General features: G+C 37.7%; 1 protein-coding gene across 1 annotated transcript in view; it reads right to left on the bottom strand.

The window, feature by feature from the left end:
- DDX10 (DEAD-box helicase 10) overlaps positions 1-25314 on the bottom strand; it is a 313368-nt gene that overhangs the window by 280432 nt on the left and 7622 nt on the right. The window contains exons 2-9 of the mRNA XM_040257930.1: positions 22004-22064; positions 20846-20976; positions 19640-19798; positions 18447-18567; positions 17390-17579; positions 12199-12325; positions 8842-9004; positions 2582-2666 (exon numbers count right to left, since the gene is read on the bottom strand). Coding sequence (XP_040113864.1) covers positions 2582-2666; positions 8842-9004; positions 12199-12325; positions 17390-17579; positions 18447-18567; positions 19640-19798; positions 20846-20976; positions 22004-22064 — 1037 coding nt within the window. The remainder of the gene's footprint in view (positions 1-2581; positions 2667-8841; positions 9005-12198; positions 12326-17389; positions 17580-18446; positions 18568-19639; positions 19799-20845; positions 20977-22003; positions 22065-25314) is intronic.

The raw sequence follows: 25314 nt of genomic DNA, 5'->3' as shown, positions 1-25314 counted from the left end.
ATACTCATGCAGTTCTGAGGAAAGAAAACGCAAAACAAAAGAGACAGTTAATCATAACCAATTTGTGGTTAATCATAACCAATCATAACCTTATTGTGATTACTATTTAGGTTGTTGCCAAATTTTTAAAGAGCAAAATGTAATCACATTTAAAGAATCTCATATTTGTATCTAAATGAGGTAAAAATGCCTATCAATAAGCTCACACCTCAAAATCCTACAGAATTCCCTGAAAGAAAACTTTCATTAGTGACTCAGAAAGATTATAACCTCTCAGTAGACAAAAATGTCTACTTCTCTTTGTACACTTAAACCCAAGAAAATTGTCATTTGCTCTCATGACTGGAACAAAATTAGAGATAGAAGCAAATAATCAATCACATTCTACTGAAATTACATATTTTACTGTTTGTATTCCCTCTAGGTTTCAAGATGAAAGATGAAAGATGTCAGAATTGTATCTGTTTTGCTCATTATATTGCCTGCTTGGTACAATGCCTGGCACTTAATGTGTATCTGTTAAATCCAGATAGAATAAATGAGTGAGTGAATCTAGATTACTCTCAGTTCTAATGTCTATTTTATGGTTCTATTATATGAACCGATGGTTCTTTGATTCAACAATTTTAAACAAAATGTGTTTTAAACATATACCAATAATATTTGATAGAACTTTCCACAATGATAAAAAGGTTCTATACCTGCTCTGTTCAATATGGTACTAACTACATGTGGTTATAAGCAGTTTAAATGTAACTAGTGTGAATAAGAAACTGAATTTTTAATTTTACTAAATTTAAACTTTAAAAGTCACAGGTTGCAAGGGGCTGCAATACTGCACAGCACACAGACCATTCATTAAGTTTGGGGAACAATATTTAATTACAGACTAGGGGCTCAGTGTTTGGAGATGTGTAGGGGAAGAACCACATTTTAGAATATGGACATGTAGAATTCTTGAATTTTCTAGTAGTCCCACCTTCAAAAAAATTATCAAGATTAGATGGTATTTGAGTCTGAGTTAAAATACAGAGAGATACATGTAGTTAACAGAGAAAAGAATATCTCTTATCAAGTTGCCTCCCAAGAACCTGTATCTGCCAATCAAGACTGAACCCAGCTGTTTCTCCTCAGTGAAGTTTTCCTTCTCTACTTCCTCCGGAGCTCCACAAAACTTCTGTCAATACATCTAATACTGTATATGCCTCTACTATAGACTGTTTTAAGGTCTGTTTTAAGGTAACAAGCTTCCTTAATGGAATGCACACTATACCTTATTTTTGTGCAGAAGCTACCTCACACATGGCTGGTCTTTCATGCATGGTTACTTAGTGAAAAAAGAATGAAATCTGGGGTCAAAAAAATCTGAGTTCTAGTTCTGTTTCTGCCATATGTTTAGTGATCTTGGGTCTAACACTTAATTGTTTATTCCCAATTCTTATTACCAATGTCAGTAAGATGAACATCTTTATAGAAACTTTATTTTAAGATTAATTTCTGGATATGAAATTACTGAGGTAAAAGGAAGAACTCTAAGTACTACCAAAAAGTCAGTAAAGAGACCACCTGCAAGGCAGAAGACCGCTTGCAATGCAGGACACCTGCCTGCAATACAGGAGACTCGGATTTGATCCCTCAGTTGGGAAGATCCCCTGGAGAAGGAAATGGCAACCCACTCCAGTATTCTTGCCTGGAGAACCGCATGGACAGAAAAGCCTGGTGGGCTACAATCTATGGGGTCGAGAGTTGGACACGACTTAGAAACTGAACCACCATACCACCAAATACTATCCAGAAACATTTATATATTATTTTTAATTTATAATTCTACCTGTAGCACACATCTCCCAACTTTACTGAAACCAGAACAGTAATGACATAACATGCTATCCTTCTGATTTATTCATATACCTTTCTTTGCCTTTAATCCCCAAATAACTGACTTTGCTATATTCTTTTCCAGAGAGTTCCCCCACATTTGTGAGCCAACACAGGGTAATTTATTGGGTGATGGGGTGTGTGGGGGTGGTGAAAAGAGCATATCTGGGAGTGGTCCCCAGCATTGCCTATAATTCCAACACGAAAAAAGGAAAAGAGCAACCTATTATTCAAAACCACCTTCTTGCTTATTAGAACCTGTACCAGAGAAGGTAAGAGCACAGATCTAGACTATAGGAGTCAGACTGCCTGGGTTCAAATTCTGGCTCTACAGATTTTCAAACAAAATGTTTAACTGCTCAAAACACTCAAGTTTTGTCATCTGAAAACAAAGACTGAATAAACAGTCTTATAACTCATCAAAGAGATGATGCTCAGTGAGTAATTCTAATGAAAAGCTCAGTAAGGGAAGAAAGTTAGAACAAGACACTAAAATAAGTTTTTGTGGATTTTTCTCAGCCATCATCGTCAAGTCTCAGCCAAGAGATGTGTAAGAGCTGTCTACATGATAGCAACCTACATCACAAAAATGTCAGACCAGCACTCACCTGAATTCCTCCATTCTTTATTTGTACACAATTAAGAAAGCACATTTTTTTACTTAGGTAAAACCAAAAGCAAAGATACAGGTCAGCACACCTACCTGGCAGTTCTACCTGCTCTGTGAATATATGTGTTGGCATCTTCTGGGCAATCAAACTGAAGAACCCAATTTACAGCCGGGAAATCTATATAGAAGAAACATCAAGTTGAAAAACCAGTTCCAAGATCTGCCCTGCTGTACTATTTTTTATTTTATAATAATGCTTGCCAGGGCTTCCCATCACATCAAACTAATAGATATTATCTGTGAACACTATTAAAAACAAAATTAATTGCATGAACCAAGAGATAATACACACTTCTCTTTTTTGATCAATTGAACTAAAATTAATGACAGTGTTTGAATGTGAAGATTATTTTGTATCTGATAGAGGAGACAGATTGCTTTGTGTCACATAAAATAATGAAATACTCGGATAGTTAATAACCTAAAAGAACCACTTCTCATAAGCTCCCAGTGAACTATGAAACTGATTTAAAAATGTCAATGAAAATTTACTTTTCCTGCTATTTCCATCTCCTAAAGAAACTTTTTAAATCCCTCTACCCATTTCCTAGCAGTAATTATTTCATATGTATTTCTGGTTGCAAAAGTTTCCATTCATTTCCAGAGATCCTGGTCTCAACAATTTAAGAGAATTACCTTTAGTCATTTACGGATTCTGCTGTAAGGATTTCAGAACAATTTCTATCACAGACTGAAAAGCTGAGGGAGGCAGGAGGAAAGGAAGGAGGAAGAGAGGGAGGGAGGAAAAATAAAAAAAGAAAGATGTGAAGATCTTTCGTCACATCTAATGGCACCTACGGGTACCTGAAAGTATAAAAACTATCGAACTATCATAAAGTTATATAAGCTATTCAAAAGGAGTGAATCTATTTAAATGGGCAAAACCCAACAGAAACAAGAGAAAAGATATTTAAAACAACTCTCCTCTTGGGCCTTGAAGTACCAAGTACCTCAGAAGGCAAGAGCATGTTTCAGGGCTATGCATAAGAAGACAGGTTGAAAGCAACACTCAGACCCGCAGGTCCCCTCCTGGTCCTATACACTGGGTCTCCTGAAGAAAAGTTCGTCTTATTCTGGAGAAAGGCTTCAAACCAAGACACCAGAGAGACCGGAAGAAAGAGGCAACAGAGCCCTTGAAAACAGGGTACTGAGTGAAGCCGGAGTGGGAGCCCTCTATGTCTACTTCCTAGCCAGGTGTCTATAGAGCCAGTAGCAAGCTTAATGTTCTACTCATGAAAGTGACATATTCTTATCTGGAGAGACTCAATGTTCAAAAAATACTGAATAGAGTTTGACGTCTTGAGTCCTCCACAAGATGATCGACTCCATCCAAAATCCCTTCGCAATGAAGGCCATTAGTCAATAGCTATCATCCACATACTAATCACTTCAAATAATCTTTTCTGATGTTTCACTGCTAAATATAACAAAACACAACCAACTGAGGACAATCGGGAAAAGTCTCAAAAAGTGAAAAGACAGACGGAGGAGTAAAAATGAAACCGGCAGAAGCAGAAACAATGTGAAGAGAACTTTAACCCACTACCTTCAGAGAAATAAAACACTGCATCCGTCAGATGAGAATAAGAGGCTATAAAAGAGAAACATCTGGTACTTTACTAAAATTTTAATCAGAAAAGTTGAAATATAAAATCAAGAAATCTCCCAGAAATAACAGGAAAGACACAATAAGATGGCAACAAAAGAAAACAGGAAAACTAGAGGATTGATCAAAGAGGTCAAATATTCTTCCAGAAAGAGTAAATAAGAGTATTTTTCCCCCGGGAAGGGGAAAAATACTATAAGAAAGATATGAGAAAGAAAGAATCAAAGTACACAAATTCCCCATTAGTAAGCAATAATTGCATAGTGAAAATAAATACTGAAACTTTAGTTAACCAAATCACCAAAGAGGAGTTCAGAAGCATATTTCTTGCAAAGGAAAGACATGAGTCTCTATCATGTGCTGCTCAATACAGAAACTTTAGTCAAGTTTAAATTAAAATTTAATAAACTAATTCTTTCCTCATTGCACTGGACACATTTCAAGTAGACAACTGTCATGTTTAGCTAGTATCTACAGTATTAGTGCAAACACAGACCATTTCACTGATCATAGAAAATTCTATTGAATAGTGCTGGTCTAAATTGAAAAAACATACTCAGTGTCTATACATCAAATGGGACCTCACATGAAAGCACATTATCATATAATTTCAGGGCTGTGTAGATAAAAAGAAAACCCTAAGAAAAGCCAGAATAAGAAAAAGAGGCTACAAAAACCAAAATCAGAAAAGCGAAGGTCTTGTCAACATAATACTGACTACTATAAGATAATGGAACACTATCTGCAAAGTTTTAAGAGAAAATTGTTTCAAACTAGATTTCAATTCTCAGTCAATTGTCATTTAAGAATTAGACATCATAACACAAGTAATAATTCAAAAAATGTACCTCCCATACACTTTTACTTAAGAAGCTATTAAAGGATGAGTTTTCATTTAAAAAATAACAGATTAATAAATCAAAAAAAAAAAAAGGAAGAGAGATATCTGGAAAGCAAAGTATCATGTGCATCAAGCTTATGGAGCAACCAGTTCAGATTAAAGCTGGAGACAAAAGGCTGCAATGAGAAGGTCCCCGGGGAAAAAGAAACAGACTATGTTTGAACTGTTAGGAAACTAAACAGGTGACATCTGCTGGAACTTTTGAGAAAATAGAATGGAAAACACAAAACTGAACTAATTTTAACTCAATCATTAGTATAAGAAAACTGCTTAGAAATATGAAGCTAAATACTAAGAGAAATCATTGCTTCTGGAGAGTGAGGAGTGGGTAAAGCAGGGACTACTATGTCTCATAGCTCATTTTTACCCATATTATTCATTAAGAAATAAAACTGGAAAAAATTAAGAATAAAATAAGGTTTAAAAAAGATACTGGTATACTCTAAAGATATTCCTGCCCATACCATGAGACACACAACACAAATACACTGGAAATTTACACGTCAACATGAAAGACTGAAAAGCAAGTCATAAACTGGGATGTACAATATTGTTTTATAAAACTTCATAAAAACCTAAGATAATACTATATATTGCTCATGAATACAATCATATAAGATTTTTAAAATTAAAAAAGAGTTTCTTGACATTTTTTGTGCCATAGTTAAAACCTACAAACCCCTTTTCAGAGTATTTTTAAGTGCATAAAGTAAAACATACAGGATTATAAGAGAAAATAATTATAATGAAATAAGCATTCTATTGAATTGTTTATATAGCAATATATATGCTTATTCACTGACATATTAAATAACACAACTTACTTATGTATCGACCACCATAATATTAAAATTGTATTAAGTATAAACAATACTGCAAGATATCTACAGAAACTACAATATAAAATGAAAATATCTATGAGAAAGATTAGAATCTCTTCAAGAGATATTAAGAGATACCAAAGGAATATTTCATGCAAAAAAAGACACAACAAAGGACAGAAATGCCAAGGACCTAACAGAAGTAGAAGAGATTAAGAAGAGGTGGCAAGAATACACAGAACTGTACAAAAAAGGTCTTAGTGACCCAGACAACCATGCTGGTGTGGTCACTCACCTAGAGCCAGACATCCTGGAGTGTAAAGTCAAGAGGCCTTAGGAAGCATTACTACGAACAAAGCTAGTGGAGTTGATGGAATTCCAGGTCAAGAAGTAACAGTTAGAACCAAACATGGAACAAGGAACTGGTTCAAATTGGAAAAGGAATACGTCAAGACTATATATTGTCACTCAGCCTGTTTAACTTCTATGCAATGTACATCATGCAAAATGCCAGGCTGGATGAATCACAAGCTGGAATCAAGACTGCCAGGAGAAATGTCAATGACCTCAGATATGCAGATGACACAACCCTAATGGCAGAAAGCAAAGAGGGACTAAAGAGCCTCATGATGAAGGTGAAAGAGGAGAGTGAAAAACCTGGCTTAAAATTCAACATTCAAAAAACTCAGATCATGGCATCTGGTCCCATCACTTCATGGCAAATAGATGGGGAAACAATGGAAACAGTGACAGACTTTATTTTCTTGGGCTTCCATATCACTGCAGATGGTGACTGCAGCCATGAAATTAAAAGACGCTTGCTCCTTGAAAGAACAGCTATGATAAACTTAGACAGTGTATTAAAAAGCAGAGACATCACTTTGCCAACAAAGGTACATGGTACACAGTCAAAGCTATGGTTTTTGCAATAATCCATAGATGTGAAAGTTGGACCATAAAGAAGGCTGAGCACCAAAGAATTGATGCTTTCGAACTGCGGTGCTGGAGAAGACTCTTGAGAGTCCCTAGGACTGCAAAGAGATCAAATCCTAAAGGATTTGATTCAATCCTAGGATTCAATCCAGTCAACACTAAAGGAAATCAACCCAGAATTTTCACTGGAAGGACTGATACAGAAGCTGAAGCCCCAATATTTTGGCCACCTGATGTGAAGAGCTGACTCACTGGAAAAGACCCTGAAGCTGGGAAAGACTGAGGGCAGGAGGAGAAGAGGGTGACAGAGGATGAGATGTTTGGATGGCATCATCGACCCAACAGACCTGATTTTGAGAAAACTCCAGGAGATAGTGAAGGACCGAGAAGCATGTTGTGCTGCAGTCTATGGATCACAAAGAGTCAGAAACAACTGAGCAACTTAACAACACGATTTCAATTGATGACAAGGTTACAGATACTAACACAACAATTCAGTGCTTCCATCTATAATTGAAGAAAATATTAAATTCAGTTAAAGGTTAGTAAATATATATATATATCATTTTTTTCTCCATCTAAGTTCACAGACCTCCTGAATTCTATCACAGACAAGAGGTGAACAGCCTTCATTCAAAGACTGAGAAAGGGGACAAAAAGAATTCCAACTACATCTAGTAAATAGTTGGCTTCTTTAACAAACTCCAAGGAAAATATAACAAAATAGTTATATCTGTTCACTGTGATATATAGAGAATACATATTACATGTGCAATATAATTAATTGCTTCAGTTCAGTTCAGTTCAGCTGCTCAGTCGTGTCCGACTCTTTGCGACCCCATGAATCGTAGCACGCCAGGCCTCCCTGTCCATCACCAACGCCCAGAGTTCACTCAGACTCACGTCCATCGAGTCAGTGATGCCATCCAGCCATCTCATCCTCTGTCGTCCCCTTCTCCTCCTGCCCCCAATCCCTCCCAGCATCAGAGTCTTTTCCAATGACTCAACTCTTCGCATGAGGTGGTCAAAGTACTGGAGTTTCAGCTTTAGCATCATTCCTTCCAAAGAAATCCCAGGGCTGAATTAATTGCTTACATTGACCTAAACTATTTAAGGTTCAAAAATCAGGAAGGTCAGGTAGAATCAGAGTGTAATACAAGGAGATATAAACATAACTAAAATGTTTCAAAACTACATATTCAAAACAGTAATGAGGGATTAGGGAGTAGGAGAAGGCAGTCGGAATGAGTTGTTGGGGCTGAGAAACAGCCTAGAGATCTTTAAAAATATGCATACTTGACTACTGCTGCCACTCACATTCGAATGGACTAATACAATGACTGAGATATACTTTAAAACATTCCCAGAGGGACAGGACACAGGCACTAAGGGAGATCAAGAAAAAGATAACCACTCCAACTGGGTACTATGTATAACAAGGGTACTTTAGGCTCAATTTCTTCATGTATGTTTAAAACCTGCCACAATAATTAATGTAATAAGATTGATAGAAGAATTCAAATTACCACTTATTTCTCTTCATCCTTTTTCTTACCTCTAGTTTTCCTCTGTAATTACTTCCATATCCCATCCCACTCCCACAAAGCCATCAGTTGTATATTATAGTGGCTTTTTCAAAGTTTAAACACATTAAATGTAGTGATCTTTAAAAGTAAAATGTTTGAAGAAAAGATGGATTCCATTGATTTTCTTGTAACAGTATTTGTCAAGTTTCCAACAGAAACAATTTTTTTCGTATCTTTAAATTTTTAACTTTCCTTTGATTCTGTAGGCTGCTTCAGATTCTGTGATGCAATTACTATCATGAGAAAATAAGAGCACAAAAAGTGAAACTAATACAAAACTTTTCACTGACATATCCTTAGTTTAGTCATCTCAGTTGTTAATTTACTTATTTTTCTTCTATAAAATAAGAAAGCTCAATTATTTGAGTCAAACTATTTGAATTACCAAAATATACCCTTTATAAGCCCCTGATCACAGAAAATTCTCTCAAAAGAAGTTTTCTTACCCAGCCCTCTGGCTGCAATATCAGTAGCAAAGAGCACTGCAGCTCTCTTGCGAACAAATTCGTTATAGACTTCCATTCTTCTCATCTGCTGCTGTCGCCCATGCAGGGCAAGGAGGGAAACACCAGGACGCAGCCGGCAGAACACTCGGTACAGATACTGAACCTAGGCGTTAACCGAAAAATGATTTGGTACTTCTGGATAACAGCAGGAAGTAAGCTTACAAGATGAACAGAAAAATGCATTATGGAGCACACGTTTAATTAAAGTACAGAATAGAGAAAAGGAAATGTAGTCTGGAGCTGTGGTCTTCAAACATTTTTGCTCATATTATTTTTGCTCATATTATTTTTCCTAAAAGAATTTTGAAATAAATATGCTCTCCCCAAATTGTTAAGTTTAGTATCTGACATTTCTAAGCGGTTGCAAAGAATGTCATTTCTGGTAAATTTAAATATATTTTAAAGTAAATACTTACCTCTCATAAATGTATCTAACAGATTCTAAATAGCACAATTTGATATCCATCACCAGTTATTTCAAAATATATAAAAAATAATAGGGGAGACTACACATGTGTGGGGCAGGGCCCCTCAATTTTGCGGCAAACCTAAGATTGCTCTAGAGTAGTCTTTAAAAAAGGAAAATTGCTAACGAAACGTGAAGGACATCTTCTTTAACAGAAAAATTTTACATCATTTCTTTTCCTCCTTGAACTCATATTTCTATTCCTGACCTCACAGAATTTTATCTTGTTTTATGCAAAGTCTCTTATTGATTACTTTATCACAATTTCATCACTTTCAACAACAAAACTATGTATATATGTTTTAATTTTAATTTTCTGTAGCCATAAAGCTGCATTAAAAGTTCTCAGACTCAGTTACTATTACAATTATTAGTATGCTGCTGCTGCTGCTGCTGCTAAGTCGCTTCAGTCGTGTCCGACTCTGTGCGACCCCACAGATGGCAGCCCACCAGGCTCCCCCATCCCTGGGATTCTCCAGGCAAGAACACTGGAGTGGGTTGTCATTTCCTTCTCCAATGCATCAAAGGGAAAAGTGAAAGTGAAGTCGCTCAGTCGTGTCCGACTCTTTGCGACCCCATGGACTGCAGCCTACCAGGCTCCTCCGTCCATGGGATTTTCCAGGCAAGAATACTGGAGTGGGTTGCTATTGCCTAGAACTGGCCAAAAAAAGAGATGTTAGAATTTGATTTAAAAAATAAAATTCTATTATCATTCTCAATATATGAGACTAGATGAAGCTGTTGCTTTAGTTTTATTTTTCTTTAGTTTACATACTTACAAATGAATACCAGTGATTGCTAAACTGAGGCAGAGTCCAGCATCATTTTATTCCATTTCTCTAATATAGGTGTTAAGAACATCTTTTTCATGAAAATACAGAAAATGGACTAAAAAGAACCTTAACTTTTGAGTTCCTATAAAATATGTCACAATGATATATTACAAATAATTTCATCTATCAGCTGCTGCTGCTAAGTCGCTTCAGTCATGTCTGACTCTGTGCGACCCCATGGACAGCAGCCCACCAGGCTCCTCCATTTACAGGATTCTCCAGGCAGTAACACTGGAGTGGGCTGCCATTTCCTTCTCCACATCTATCAGCTAGTAACTCCATTAAGTCTTCCTTCAAATTTTGTTGAAAGAATGGGAAACCACCGAATTACAAAACTGACTCACTACCCCAGCATTAAAGTTATTCATTTTCTCATATAATACTCTAGTGCTAGGAAGATTCTCTGATCCTGAGACAATACACCAGTAAGACTAGGCATAAGGGACTCCTCCTTTCCTTTTCTAAGGTTTTTTAAAAGGCTACTGTGAAAGCGGAGATGAGAACGAACCCAGACAAGACCGCAGATACACTCTTAGGCAACCAATCTCAGGAAAGCACACATGGAAATGGAAGAACTACAGAAACGGAAGACAAACCAAGAGACTAAGAAAAAGTTAAGCATGGTTTAAACTGCATGGTAGCAAGAAGGGTGGTGAGAGGTGGTAAAACTAACAACTGTCAACAGATTGAATATGAGTTAAAGACAGGCAAGAATTTAAGATTTGATCATTTAATGAGATGGGGAAGAGTTGGAGGGAGCAGATCTCAGAAATAGGCAATCTTAAATTGCTTACCCAAATGGAAATATCTAGAAGTCAAATGGATACACAAGTCAGGGGCTCAGGAAAGAAGTCAAGGCTTAAGATGTGGATTTGGCAATTGTTCGAATACAGACAGCATTTAAAGTCACAGAACTGAAGAGGTATAGAAAGAATATAGGATCAAAAAAGGGCAGAATACACTTTTTCCACTGTGAAGAGGCAAAGCAGAGTATTACAGAGTAAAAACTTTAAACATTAACCCTTAAAATTATTTTCTTATATGTAAATATGAAAAACATCCATTCTTTAGGAAAATATAAAATTCTAAAAATCTAAAAGAAGTCCTAAAAAATCTGAAGTCATTCCTTACATGGAAAAATAATGAAGTTCTGTGCTTTCCTCAAAATAGAGACAGAACACTACTTATCTTCCCCATAAATTGAAGGAAAACTCACTGCATATTCATCATGCTAAGCTACTGCAAAAGCTATAAATCTAAAAATCAATCTACTATATACCAACAACTATATGTTCTCAGGAAATCTGAAATATAGTAAAAGAAAGTAACATACAAAAACAAACCATAGTTTCTTCTCTTAAAGAGAAAAGACCAAGTTTTCTTATACATCACTGAATCCTTTACTTACAAGCACATGACTAGTGTTCAAGGAATGCTGATAAAGGCAGATATAATGAAAACACTACCAAAGGACAAAACAAGGTGCAATTCATTGTCAAAAGAGGGTTGGGGAGTGTCACAAAAGGACTTTCAGGCATAAAACTTGAGCTTGAGCTTAGCCTTAAAGGATAGTAATCATCCCTCCAGATAGAGGAACACAGGGAGACAAGCAGATCAGCATGAACAAAGACAAAGAGGCAGGGAAATAAATGGCGTATTCACAGAGGGTAAGGTAGACATTAGGTCATAAAGACCTCTAGTTAGCCTAGCCATTCAACTGTTGTTCTACCAACATTTACTGAGGACTACCATATTTAAGTATTGTGCTAGATGCTAACAACACTGAGGTAAAAACAGTTTTTGCCTTTCCTTATTAAGCTTGAAGTCTCATCCATGGGTTCCTTTAAAAATGAAGACACAAGATTCTCATTATCTACAAATTTCTTCACATTTAGCACTGCATTATTAAAAAAGAAAAGTAGCATTTTATAACTGAAATTTGAAATTTATACGTGATAATTCAACATGAATAACTTAAGAACAATAAACACTAGGTACCTCTTTACAACTGGAGAAAAATACAATACTTTTCTTCTTCAGGTGGCTTCTCAAAAAGGAATACAGCACACTTATTTTTTTCTGCAGCTCACAAACTATGTAGTTCTGTTCCAAAGTAGCAGGGGTGCTTATGCAAATAAGAGGGAAAATATTAAAAATATGTTACATTGGTAACTTTGAAATCCAGACCGAAAAATAAAACAAATGTTAATAATGGTATGCCTCCCAAGCAAATCTTTCATACACACATACATACATATCCCAAAAACAACCTTCTCTATTGCCCCTTAGGAAATGAATACAGCATTATGTCCAAAATACACTCAAAATCATTTACAGATTAAATATCAAAAATATACTTGATCTCCAAGGGGGAAGAATGGGGAAAGGAATAGTTAGGTAGTTTGGGATTGCCATGTACACACTGCTATATTTAAACTGGATAACCAACAAGGACCTACTGTACAGCATAGGGAACACTGCTCAATGTTATGTGGCCGCCTAGATGGGAGGGGAGTTTGGGGGAGAATGGATACGTGTATACGTATGGCTGAATCCCTTTGCTATCCACCTGAAACCATCACAACATTGTTAATCCACTATACTCCAATATAAAGTAAAAAGTTTAAACATATATAGATATATACATATATATAAATATACACATGCAAACAGGGGTCACCTCTATAATGGTAGGGTCAAGGATCAATTGAAGGATATAAGGGAACTTGCTGGGCTGATACTAAGGTTCCACCTCTTAGTGGGGCCTTGGGTTACAGAGACATACACATTTATCAAAACTGAGCAAATTTACTCAATTTGTTCATAGCATTATATGTAAATCTTATATCCAGAAAGAAAATCTCTATACAAATATTTAACTCTAGCTACTGATATACATACTGAAATGTTTAAAGGAAGTGTACAGATGTCTGCCAATTTCTTTGAAATGCATCAAAAATAAGATGGGTTGATATACAGAGGGATGGATAAATGGACAGTAAATGGATGCTACCATCAAGTAGCACCCAGGTGGTGGGTATAGGGTTTTAACTGTAAACTTCTTTCAACTGTACACGTTTGAAATCTCTTATAATAAAAATGTTATAGAGAAATATACATGCATTTACTCTTTGAACTAATAAACCTACTTTTAGGATTCTGTTCCAAAAAATAATCTGGTAAAAACACAAAAAAGATATACTATCATTTAATTTACACAGCAAAAAAAAAAAGAAAAGATGGAAATCAACCCATATGTCCATCAGTAAAAAACTTGTGGAATGAACCACTGTACATCCACACAATTACGTAACATACAACTATAAAAAAGGAATGAGGAATCTATATAGTGCTATGATGTGATCACTAAGGAATATTGTTAACTGAAAGAAGCAAAATTTGATACCATTTATGGGACTGAAGGTATATATACATTCATGCACATACAGGCATCCCTTGGGTGTGTGTTTATATAAAGGGAAAAAAGAGAAGCCTCTTGATGAAAGTGAAAGAGGAGGATGAAAAAGCTGGCTTAAAACTCAAAATTCAGAAAACTAAGATCATGGTATCCAGTCCCATCACATCATGGCAAATAGATGGGGAAACAGTGGAAACAGTGGCTAACTTTATTTTCTTGGGCTCCAAAATCACTGCAGATGGTGACTGCAGCCGTGAAATTAAAAGACGCCTGCTCCTTGAAAGAAAAGTTACGACCAACCTAGACAGCATATTAAAAAGCAGAGACATTACTTTGCCAACAAAGGTCCGTCTAGTCAAAGCTATGGTTTCTCCAGTGGTCATGTATGGAAGTGAAGAGTTGGACTATAAAGAAAGCTGAGCACCGAAGACTTGATGCTTTTGAGCTGTGGTGTTGGAGAAGACTCTTGACAGCCCCTTGAACTGCAAGGAGATCAAATCAATCTATCCTAAAGGAAATCAGTCCTGAATATTCATTGGAAGGACTGATGCTGAAGCTGAATCTCCAATACTTTGGCCACCTGATGCAAACAACTGACTCACTGGAGAAGACCCTGATGCTGGGAAAGACTGATGACAAGAGGAGAAGGGGAAGTCAGAGGATGAGATGGTTGGATGGCATCAGTGACTCGATGGACATGAGTTTGAGCAAGCTCCGGGAGTTGGTGGACAGGGAAGCCTGGCATGCTGCAGTCCATGGGGTCACATGACTGAACTGACAGCAATATAAAAGAAACACACTGGTGTACTTCTGCGTATAATCTGATACACAACTCAGAAAGATTCAATTCTGATTTTTCTGATCCTCTACAATTTGAGAGTAAATATTCTTTTATGCCTTAAAATATTCTCAACCATAATCTCTCAGGGTTTATGAACCAAACTGTTAAGCTGGTAAAGGGGAAAATTCAATAACAATATTAAACAAAATTCAACAGCAGCTGCTTTTTATAGTGCTTCTGGTGAATTTGAAATTACAGAATATTGCAGTCATTACCAGATAAGCTGCAGTTTTGTAAATTATGTTGCTAAATATCTGCCTTCTACCTTCTAAAATGTTTTCTGAAAGTCACATCTTTTACAAATGATGGAACTGCTTTCAAGAATTATTTATGAAGTAAACAATTTTTACACTCAGTTTTTTCTAACTAACTCTATGATCTACAGATAAAGACCAACTATTATCTACAGAAACTGGGGACAGGGATAATATGTACAATTAATTTGCAATTTAGAGACCATCTAATATTGAAAAATGAGTGTCTAGTAAAGATACTAGTGAGTTTTTAAAACAGGAAGAGAAAGTGAAAGTGAAGTCGCTCAGTCGTGTCTGACTCTGCAACCCCATGGACACCAGGCTCCTCCGTCCATGGGATTTTCAAGGCAAGAGTACTGGAGTGGGTTGCCTTTTCCTTCTCCAGGGAACTTCCCAACCCAGGGATCGAACCCAGGTCTCCCACATTGTAGACAGATGCTTTACCGTCTGAGCCACCAGGGAAGTCAAAACAGGAAGAAAGCAAACAGACAAAAAAAAAAAAAAGAAAGAAAGAAAATCGAAAGACCTAAACAGTCTTTAGACTATCAATTAATTGTACTAAGAATTTCAATAGCTATCTCAACACAACTTTACAAACAAAACCAATGTCTACTCAATGGTAAGCCAAGGAGGTAACTATACCTCATATATCTCCTGCTATCCCATTCCTGAGGAGTTCTTGATAACCAAAGCTACCAGAACTCAGATTTTCCAAAGTTCATTCATTAGGATTATCAGGAAGTATAGAATTTAGCCTCTTCTCAGGCTTTTTTTAATCCTAGACATCTATTGGTTGAACAAAGTCAAGGTGGCCCTGAATGCCCATATTCCCTGCATTTAAAGATTTTCCAAGAGGATAACTCAATTCATTTTCCCAATATATTTCTTTTCATGCTAGCATTTCATAGTAAGAAATGAAAGACAGAGATAATGGTAGGGGTGAGCCCACTTTGAGATCATCAACACAGATTTAATTTAAAGTCACTGGAAAACGTTTCTCAAAGTCATATCTGTCCACGGCCTGCATGTATATATATATGTATGTATGATTCATACCAAATATACATACATTTTCAGCTGTCATAATATTAAAATATAGTTTAAAACATATTTCCCCCAATCCATTTACATATCTCTCTCTCACACACACATACACACACCCCTTCTACTACCACAAAGACCAGGAGTCCCCAACCTTGGTAGCAGTTGTGGCCTGGTAGGAATCAGGCCCCACAGCAGGAAGTGAGCGAGCAAAGCTTCAACTGCATTTACTGCTACTGCCCATCTCATTACCACCTGACCTCTGTCTCCTGTCAGATCGGCAGCATTAGGTTCTCAAAGGAGCGTGAAACCTACTAAGCTTGAATCATTCAGAAACCAGTGCACCCCACCCCACCCCACCCCACCCCCAATGTCAGTAGAAAATTTGTCTTCCACAAAATCGGTCCCTGGTATCAAAAAAGTAGGAGATGGCTGACACAGACACATATTTTACTTTCCAGTTTTAATGAGACCAAACAAAACAGCCATTGCTGGAATGTTTTGAATAGAAAGGTATTTTGCTAAATATTAATGCATTTGATAAAATGTGCTCCATAGCACATTCAATTCAGTTCAGTCACTCAGTCGTATCCGACTCTTTGCGACCCCATGAATTGCAGCACGCCAGGCCTCCCTGTCCAACACCAACTCCTGGAGTTCACTCAAACTCACATCCATCGAGTCAGTGATGCCATCCAGCCATCTCATCCTCTGTTGTCCCCTTCTCCTCCTGCCCCCAACCTCTCCCAGCATCAGAGTCTTTTCCAGTGAGTCAACTCTTCGCATGAGGTGGCCAAAGTACTGGAGTTTCAGCTTCAGCATCATTCCTTCCAAAGAACACCCAGGACTGATCTCCTTCAGAATGGACTGGTTGGATCTCCTTGCAGTCCAAGGAACTTCAAGAGTCTTTTCCAATACCACAGTTCAAAAGCATCAATTCTTCAGCACTCAGCTTTCTTCACAGTCCAACTCTCACATTCATACATGACTACTGGAAAAACCATAGCCTTGACTAGACAGACCTTTGTTGGCAAAGTAATGTCCCTGCTTTTGAATATGTCATCTAGGTTGGTCATAACTTTCCTTCCAAGGAGTAAGCGCCTTTTTATTTCATGGCTGCAATCACCATCTGCAGTGATTTTGGAGCCCAAAAAAATAAATCTGACACTGTTTCTACTGCCCTGCATAATACAGCTAAAAAAAAAAAGATTCTAAACCAAAACAATTTTGATAAATGCAGAAAGCTTTATTCATCTTCCACTGCTTTTAAGAATCACAATATTCATAAAAATATCAAAGGTTCTGAGAAGTCTTAAGAAAAAACTGCTTTACCTTAACTCAACATTTGCTATTTAACTATCCAGGTACAGGTTTTCCCACCTTGTTCCCATTTTATGAGGGGAATTTGTTTCCCACACCACAATTTGGGAACTACTACATTAGAGTTGTCTCACATTTAAAGGTGTATTGAAAATTTAAATAATTTTTACCACTATATTCACTATGCTTTGCATATTTAATCAGTAACATTAATATGCTTTCCTAGAAAAGCATATTAATTTGAAATATTAAATTCTCAATTAAAAAGAGAACCCTGATTTTGATTCAATCAAATACAATTTAAATAATACATACCTATATTTTGCTTTTTCATGAACCCAAACATACTCAGGATTTTTCAAACTCAAGCGTGCAAGGTCCTTTACAGATTTGGTTTGTGTAGCTGAGAAAAGCAAAGTCTGACGTTTCTTGGGAAGGTTTTCAATAATAGCATTCATGGTGTCAGCAAAGCCCATATCCAAGATTCTATCTGCTTCATCAAGAACTAAAAAGGAAAAATGCACACTCAACTACAATATTTAACATATACATTAGGCTAAAAGCAATATGGTATTCTGGATAGGATTCTAGAACAGAAAAAGGGATTTAGTTGAAAAACTGGTAAAATAAAAAAAGAAGTTTGGGATTATTAAATAAATGCACTAATGTTAGGGCTTCCCAGGTGGCTCAGTGGTAAAGAATCCGCCTGCCAATGCAGGAGACTTGGGTTCAACCCCTGGTGGAGGGGCAGGGTTGGGGAAATCCTCTGAAGGAGGAAACGGTAACCCATTCCAGTATTCTCGCCTGAAAAACTCCATGGACAGAAGAGGCAGGCTGGCTACAGTCTATGGGGCCACAGAGAGTCAGACATGACTGAGAAACTCAGCAGGGGCACACACACATGCCAATGTTAGTAACTTACTTGGCAAAGGTACCAAAGTTACAGAATATGTTACAATGGGGAAACTGAGGGAAGGAAGGGTATAGAGGAACTGTCTGTACTACCACTGCAACTATTCTATAAAGCTAAAATTATTCCGAGACAAAAAGGTGATTTAAAAAATACACAATAGGTAACATCATAAGTAGATAATTTTTATCTTTCACCTTAAAAGATAACTCTTAGCAGTGTCAACCACTGAGGAATCTAATTTCATATGCAGTGGAGTGCTTATCTCTTTCTGACTCTTCTGACTTAAAAAGGTCTCAGTTGTACTCTCTGGATTTAGAACTATATGTCAAAAAATTGCTTCGAGTTCTTTTTAAGATTTTTAATCACAGTATTTATTCAATAAAACATTTCTATCACTAAAATTTATTAGAGCTGGCTCCTAAGACTGAGATTATTTTCATAAAGATTCATTAGACTTACCTAACATTTGGAGATTGGTAGCATGAAAACATATTGTTTCATCCATGTGTTGAAGAAGCCGACCCGGTGTGCAAACAAGTATATTTATGTTATTGATCCTCTCAGCTTCATGCTTCAGATCCTGAAAACAGTTGTTTCCTTTGATTACAGACACATCACTGAGCAGCCTGTGTACCAAAACTATACAAGCCATCTACATGTGGCATTTCATTATAGCAATGTAGATACTCTAGAAATAAATGTAGCTTCCCCCTTATGTTTTTACAGCCTATCCAAATTTCTGGGCCAATTACAAGCCCTTAGTTAAGAACTAAAGAACTCAGAGTTCCTCTAGATCCTTAATCATATGCAGGATTTTGAAGCCATGAGATATACATGAATGCTCTAAGTCTATACCTCCTCCTGTGTCTGCCAGAATCGACTTAAAAACTATAATTAAACCCATTCTTTAAGTCAGAATCCAGGGACAATGAACAGGCTCTGTGATATCACTCACTGAATTTCCTGGACTGCAAAAAAAAAAAAGGGTTGAGTTCTCCAATTTCTAGAAAATCTCTCCTCGAAAGAAGAGCCACAGAATGTTATTTGTTAAAGCCGGGTGACAGGTACATGAGTATGTGAGGACTTGTGATACTGATTCTTTTCTTAGGCATGTCTACATATAAATTCAAGAATTCAAGTATTTATCCTCACAACCTAGAAGAGACTTGAGCAGAAACAAGCAGTCCAGGTAAACTAAAAGAAAAAGAAGTGAAGCAGCAGGCTCTGCCCGGACCTAAAGTAAACACTCCTCAAAACTACCTTCTATTCACCTTCCTATCTTCTGCTGCTGACCCAGCAATGTTCTGAATTATTCAACCTCTCAGATACTTTATTGAAAGGAACTAATCCACATACTGAAATTATACCTTTCCCAATGAATACTAATAGATTTTTCATGTTAGTTGGAATTAATTAACTCAGAGAATCTGAACAGTCCAGATATCCTGACAAAACAAACTTTCTGGACCTGCAAAACTCAAAGATTCTAGATGATAGTGACCACACCAGGATGCTACCACCTACTGTCTAGGGGGCCAGCCTGTCTGTTTAGATGAAATCTCCACTGCTTCCTCTGTACTTTCTCCACTGCCATAGTGCTCCAACAAAAGGAACGGAAGGAAAGAAAGAAGGACAAGGATAAAAAGATAAACCTTTCCACCGATGATGAGGCCAGCTGAAAAGTCATGATTCTTCCCTACTTTTCGGAGAACCTCAAATGTCTGATAGGCCAGTTCTCTTGTAGGTGATATAATCAGAACCCCCAGCCCATCTGCTGAGGTCCACTGCAGGCGATACAAGGCTTCCAGCACCTCAAAAAAGAAAAAAATCCACATTCAATAAGTCCTTCAGGGAGCCAGCTTTTTGACTGCCTTGCCACTCCAAATCAGAGCCACCTTCCAAGCAGAAAGCATACCGTCATGAGTCTCAATCAGAAGAAACTGTTTGCTTTGCTTCTTCTTTTCCTTCTATCCATCAGAGCATCCTTCCCCAAGTCACAGAGGGAAGGAACAGAAGCCCCATGGAAGCTCAGCTGCTACCGGAGACAAGCCATGAGGAGACTGGAGATCAGTGGAAGGTCTGTACAGCCCACAGGCCATTAAAACATATTCCAGAATAATATTTGTCATCATTTTCTGAACAGAAACCACATTAAAATAAACTCTGTATAACTGCTATAGTTATACAGTGACTAGAATTTTCAAATATTGCTATAAAAAATTAAGATTTAAGAGCAAAATGATTTTGTAACACTCAGAACCAAAAACCAAATGTGATTATTCAGCAGAAATTAAAAACTATGAGACCAACCACATAACAGATATAAGTGAATTCCTCAGAGGCTCTATTGTTTTACTGCTATAAAAGACAATGTCCCGGAAAAATCTCAATGAATGACTTTAGAGTGAGCATGTTTCGGCTTTATTCTAAACAAGTGGCAAGCATAAATGTGACTCGCAGGTTTGCAAGAGAACAGGAACAGCCCTTCCCGCCACCCCATCAGGCTCACTGCAGAGCAGAACCACTCTGACTTGCCACCCTGGAACACTCCATAACCTTCAGGAATTCAGGCTTGTGAACACATATAACAATTTATTCCTTCAGTAAGTGATGGAGTGCCCACCATGTGCAAGGTGCTATATTAGGACATGGGGAATACAACAGATAACAAGAGAGATGTGGCACTTACCTGATAAAGCCAGCATTCTAGCCAAGGAAACCCAACACCAAACAACTCCTCACATAATTATCTATTTCTACCAAACAACTCTTCACGTAATTATCTATTTCTATCTAAGCACAGAATGCTTTAAAATCATGTAACAAAGGACCTGACCCAACATGAAAAAACCACTTACTGGAACAAGAAAGGCCAAAGTCTTGCCAGATCCAGTCTTGGCAGCCCCGAGGACATCTTTACCTTGCAAAGCCAACCCAATGGTCTGCTTCTGTATCTCAGTTACCAAACGGTACTGGGCTTCTTGCAAACCTGCCAGTACAGACGGGAAGAAAATAACACTTCAGAGCATCCCTGATGCACGTGGGCATCCACAGTTCAGGGGCGCTGAGCTGTGCACCCCTCACTCCCAGAATTCACATGTAGAATCCCAACCGCCAGTATTTAGACTGCAACCATATTTGGAGACAGTTGATTAAAGAGGTGATTAAGTTAAAATGGGTCCATTAGAGTGGGCCTTAATCCAATCTGAAAGAAAGGAAGAAAGTGAAGTCGCTCAGTGTCCAACTCTTTGGGACCCTGTGGATTGTAGCCTACCAGGCTCCTCTGTCCATAGGATTCTCCAGGCAAGAATACTGGAGTGGGTTGCCATTTCCTGCTCCAGGGGATCTTCCTGACCCAGAGATCGAACCTGGGTCTCCCGCATTGCAGGCAGATGTTTTATTCTCTGAGCTACCAGGGAAGCCAATCCAATCTGACTGATGTCCTTACAAAAAGGGAAATTTTGGACACAAAAACAAACACTAGGGGTGTGAGTACACAGAGAGACAACTACTTTACGAAGCACCAGGGGGCTGACCATGCGTAAAGCAAGGAGAAAGGCCTGGAACAGACGCCTCTATTATGGCCCTCGGAGGAAACCACCTCTGCCAGCAATTGATCACAGACTTCCAACCTCCAGAACTATGATAAAACAAATTTCTATTGTTTAAGCCACCCAGTCTGTTATTTTTGTTCTGGAGGCACTAGCAAATCAATATTAAAAAAAGGTATCACACTTTTGTTTGTTCTCTTGCTTATTTTAATTAACATTTTAATTACTTGGAGGCCCTGGCACCTTGGATTTTTACTACTGTCTCTTAACCAGTCCAGAAAGAATGAGAATGACAAATAGGTAAAACTTATTAACATTGTTTCTTGTTACAGGCTTTCATGATATCAAAATTACTTGCCAAAGTAAGATTTTTTTTTCCAGGTTAAACTTTCTCTAAACTTTTTTCCATTTATAAAAAGGCATCAAGAAGTCCAACAATATATCCCAAGATCACTATAAACTTACCTTTCAGTGTTTTTTTGGACAAGGGAAAATCTGAAAATCTTGTAATTTCATTTACATTTATCTGAAAAGTAAAAGGGGACTATATTAGACAAGACAAAATAACATATTGCATCATTCATTTGGTTTGCAACAAAACTAATTTCTGTCTAAACTGTGCTGCTTAGCTCATCATTTGTACTACAGGAATAAATTCAAATATCACTCTAGTTAAAAACCATCATTCCCTCTGGAAAAAATATGCCTTGAGGAAGCTATCATCAAAAATATAACTTTGTAATCATTTCTACTTTAAAAAAAAAAGAAAACTTCACTGAACATACACACTACTACTACACACTGCTACCTTCAATATCCTCAAAAACCTCTAAAATGTTAACAACACAATAAGTCATCATCACGTCAATTTTAGGAAGAAAATTTACTGTCAGCCCATTCTTCAAAGAATATCAGTTTAGGAAGTAAGGGGCAAAATGACTATAAACCAAAGACCATGAGGAGAATAGGTCTCTTTACATACTTTGGAGAATAAACTGAAATTAGGTGCAGAAATATATATTGCTAGCACAAACCTCTCAAATCCAACCTGACAACTACTCATTTGGGGGTATACTGAGAGAGGAGTATTATTTAACAATAATCAGTGGAAGTGTCTAGTGATCTGAAGCCACAGTAAGTGACATTTTGCCCTTTAACTTTACATTATCTAATGTTCATCACTGACATTGTTTTATTAACATAAACCCAATTTTCTGGATTTCATTTTACTGCAGATGCTGAAAGCAGGAACTTCTCAGATATGGGAATATGGTGCCAAATTACATGATCCACAAAAGGAGAAGGCTGCATTTCTAAGGTTCATTTATTTAAATTACACTCCAGGAAGTAAAGGAATGACACCTTGTATTTCATTTTAGTCCACATATCATCTTTTCCAAGATTCTTAATACAGTCCAGACAGGGTTATTCTCTGGCCTCAAATGATGTAAGACAAATATTAAAACATTGCCTTAATCCCTAAAAATCATTTTGGATAACATTGGAGAGGAGGCAGAATCAGTGTATGAGCAATAAAAGGAGAAAAGTTTATTCAAATAATATCCCGTCCTCTCAAGGAACCTAAATTAGGAGGTAATTTCCCAAACTGGACATTAGCTAAAAATCTGTTTTCACAGCAAGTGGAATGGTTATAGAAGCTAGATGGGTAACACACTCTTTAATCCCCATCAAAGGTATAGTCCACAGGCAAAGTGGGCTACTCTTTGTAATGCACAAAGTGATACACCGTGGTGCACATCTTTCTCAAGTTTATCAACCTCCTAGAGGGAAAGTCTGGAAGAAACAAGCTCTTCCAGCACTCTACCAACCATTACAACACAAAGCTATACACAAACACACATACACGCACAAAGCTGTACACTATACACTTAGAAAGAAGTCACCAAAGAAACAAAAAGTTTTTACTTCACTGATACTCTGGAACAACGGTCAGCAAACCATGGCCCAAAGACCAAATCCAATTCCTTTCTTATTTTGTAAATACAGTTATACTGGAGCACAACTACAACCATTCATTTATATACTATGGCCCATAAAACTTAATATTCACTATTTGGCCCTTTACAGAAAGTCTCCCCCACCCCCCCCCAACAGCCCCCCGTTCTAAAAGTGAAAGTAAAAGTCTCTCAGTCGTGTCCAACTCTTTTGTGACCCCATGGACTACACAGTCCATGGAATTCTCTAGGCCAGAATACTGGAGTGGGTAGTCGTTCCCTTCTTCAGGGGATCTTCCAAACACAGGGATCAAATCCAGGTCTCCTGCATTGCAGGCAGATTCTTTACCAACTGAGCTATCAGGGAAGCTAACAGGGAAGCCCTGTTCTAGAAAACTGTCACTTACAGTCCAAAGAACACTTGGAGGCTACAGCAAAAGATGGCTATGGTTCCTACCGATAAAAAAAAAAAAAAACTCTCTTTCCCTTTACCTTCATCCCTTTCTTTTGGGGGGGGGGGGGGGGGGAACACTCTTAGAAAAATCATCAGTCTGTTCAGTCACTCAGTCACATCCAGCTCTTTTCAATCCCATAGACTGCAGCACGCCAGGCCTCCTTGTCCATCACCAACTCCCAGAGTTTACTCAAACTCATGTCCATTGAGTCAATGATACCATCCAACCATCTTATCCTCTGTCGTCCCCTTCTCCTCCCGCCTTCAATCTTTCCCAGCATCAGGGTCTTTTCAGATGAGTCAGTTCTTCGCATCAGGTGGCCAAAGTACTGGAGATTCAGCTTCAGCATCAGTCCTTCCAATGAACATTCAGGACTGATCTCCTTTAGGATGGACTGGTTGGATCTCCTTGCAGTCCAAGGGACTCTCAAGAGTCTTCTCCAACACCACAGTTCAAAAGCATCAATTCTTTGGCACTCAGCTCTCCTTATAGTCCAGTTCTCCAGGCACTCTGTCTTTCAAATCTAATCCCTTGAATCTATTTCCCACTTCCACTGTATAATAGTAAGGGATATGATTTAGATCATACCTGAATGGTGTAGTGGTTTTCCCTACTTTTTTCAATTTAAGTCTGAATTTGGCAATAAGGAGTACATGAGCTGAGTCACAGTCAGCTTCTGGTCTTGTTTTTGCTGACTGTATAGAGCTTCTCCATCTTTGGCTGCAAAGAATATAATCAATCTCATTTCGGTATTGACATTCTGGCTATGTCCAGAAAAATCATACACCCTCTAAAATCTGTATAATCATTCTTTTGAAAACAAAGAACAGATGTTTCAGTGATGGTACCCGTTAAGAACTTCTCGGCACTGGTGGAAAAGTTAGAGGGGGCAGAGGGAGGGAGACCAGGGTGGAAGCGGGTATCACTTAACCCCTCTCCTTTACTTCTTCCAACTGTCTCACTTCTCACACAAGTGAATGATGCTTTTACATCCCAAAGCATGAGAGAAGAAAGTATGTAAAACTTCCTAGACGGCAGAGCCTGGTGGGCTGCCATCTATGGGGTCGCACAGAGTCAGATATGACTGGAGCGACTTAGCAGCAGCAGCAGAATGCTCCACCTACTGCAATTAAGAGGAAAAAAGCAATCTACCTCAAATCACACCTGACCAAACTTTGATTAAGAAAAAAAAAACAGATTAGAAAGCAAAGTTCCTATACAGCATAGCTGATTACAATAAAAATATAAACGAATCCCAGGTGCAGAGAGCTTGAGTCATTCAGCAAGTGAAAACAAGTGAGAACAGTTGCTGAACTAAAATAAACAGTTCAACATTTCTCAATAAGCTTCAATCCTCAGCTCTGTA

Source organism: Oryx dammah, unplaced genomic scaffold (genome assembly GCF_014754425.2).
Source record: "Oryx dammah isolate SB20612 unplaced genomic scaffold, SCBI_Odam_1.1 HiC_scaffold_17, whole genome shotgun sequence".
Taxonomy (NCBI): domain Eukaryota; kingdom Metazoa; phylum Chordata; class Mammalia; order Artiodactyla; family Bovidae; genus Oryx; species Oryx dammah.
The sequence above is the reverse complement of the archived record's forward strand: the minus strand, read 5'-3'. Positions and strand labels throughout refer to the sequence as shown.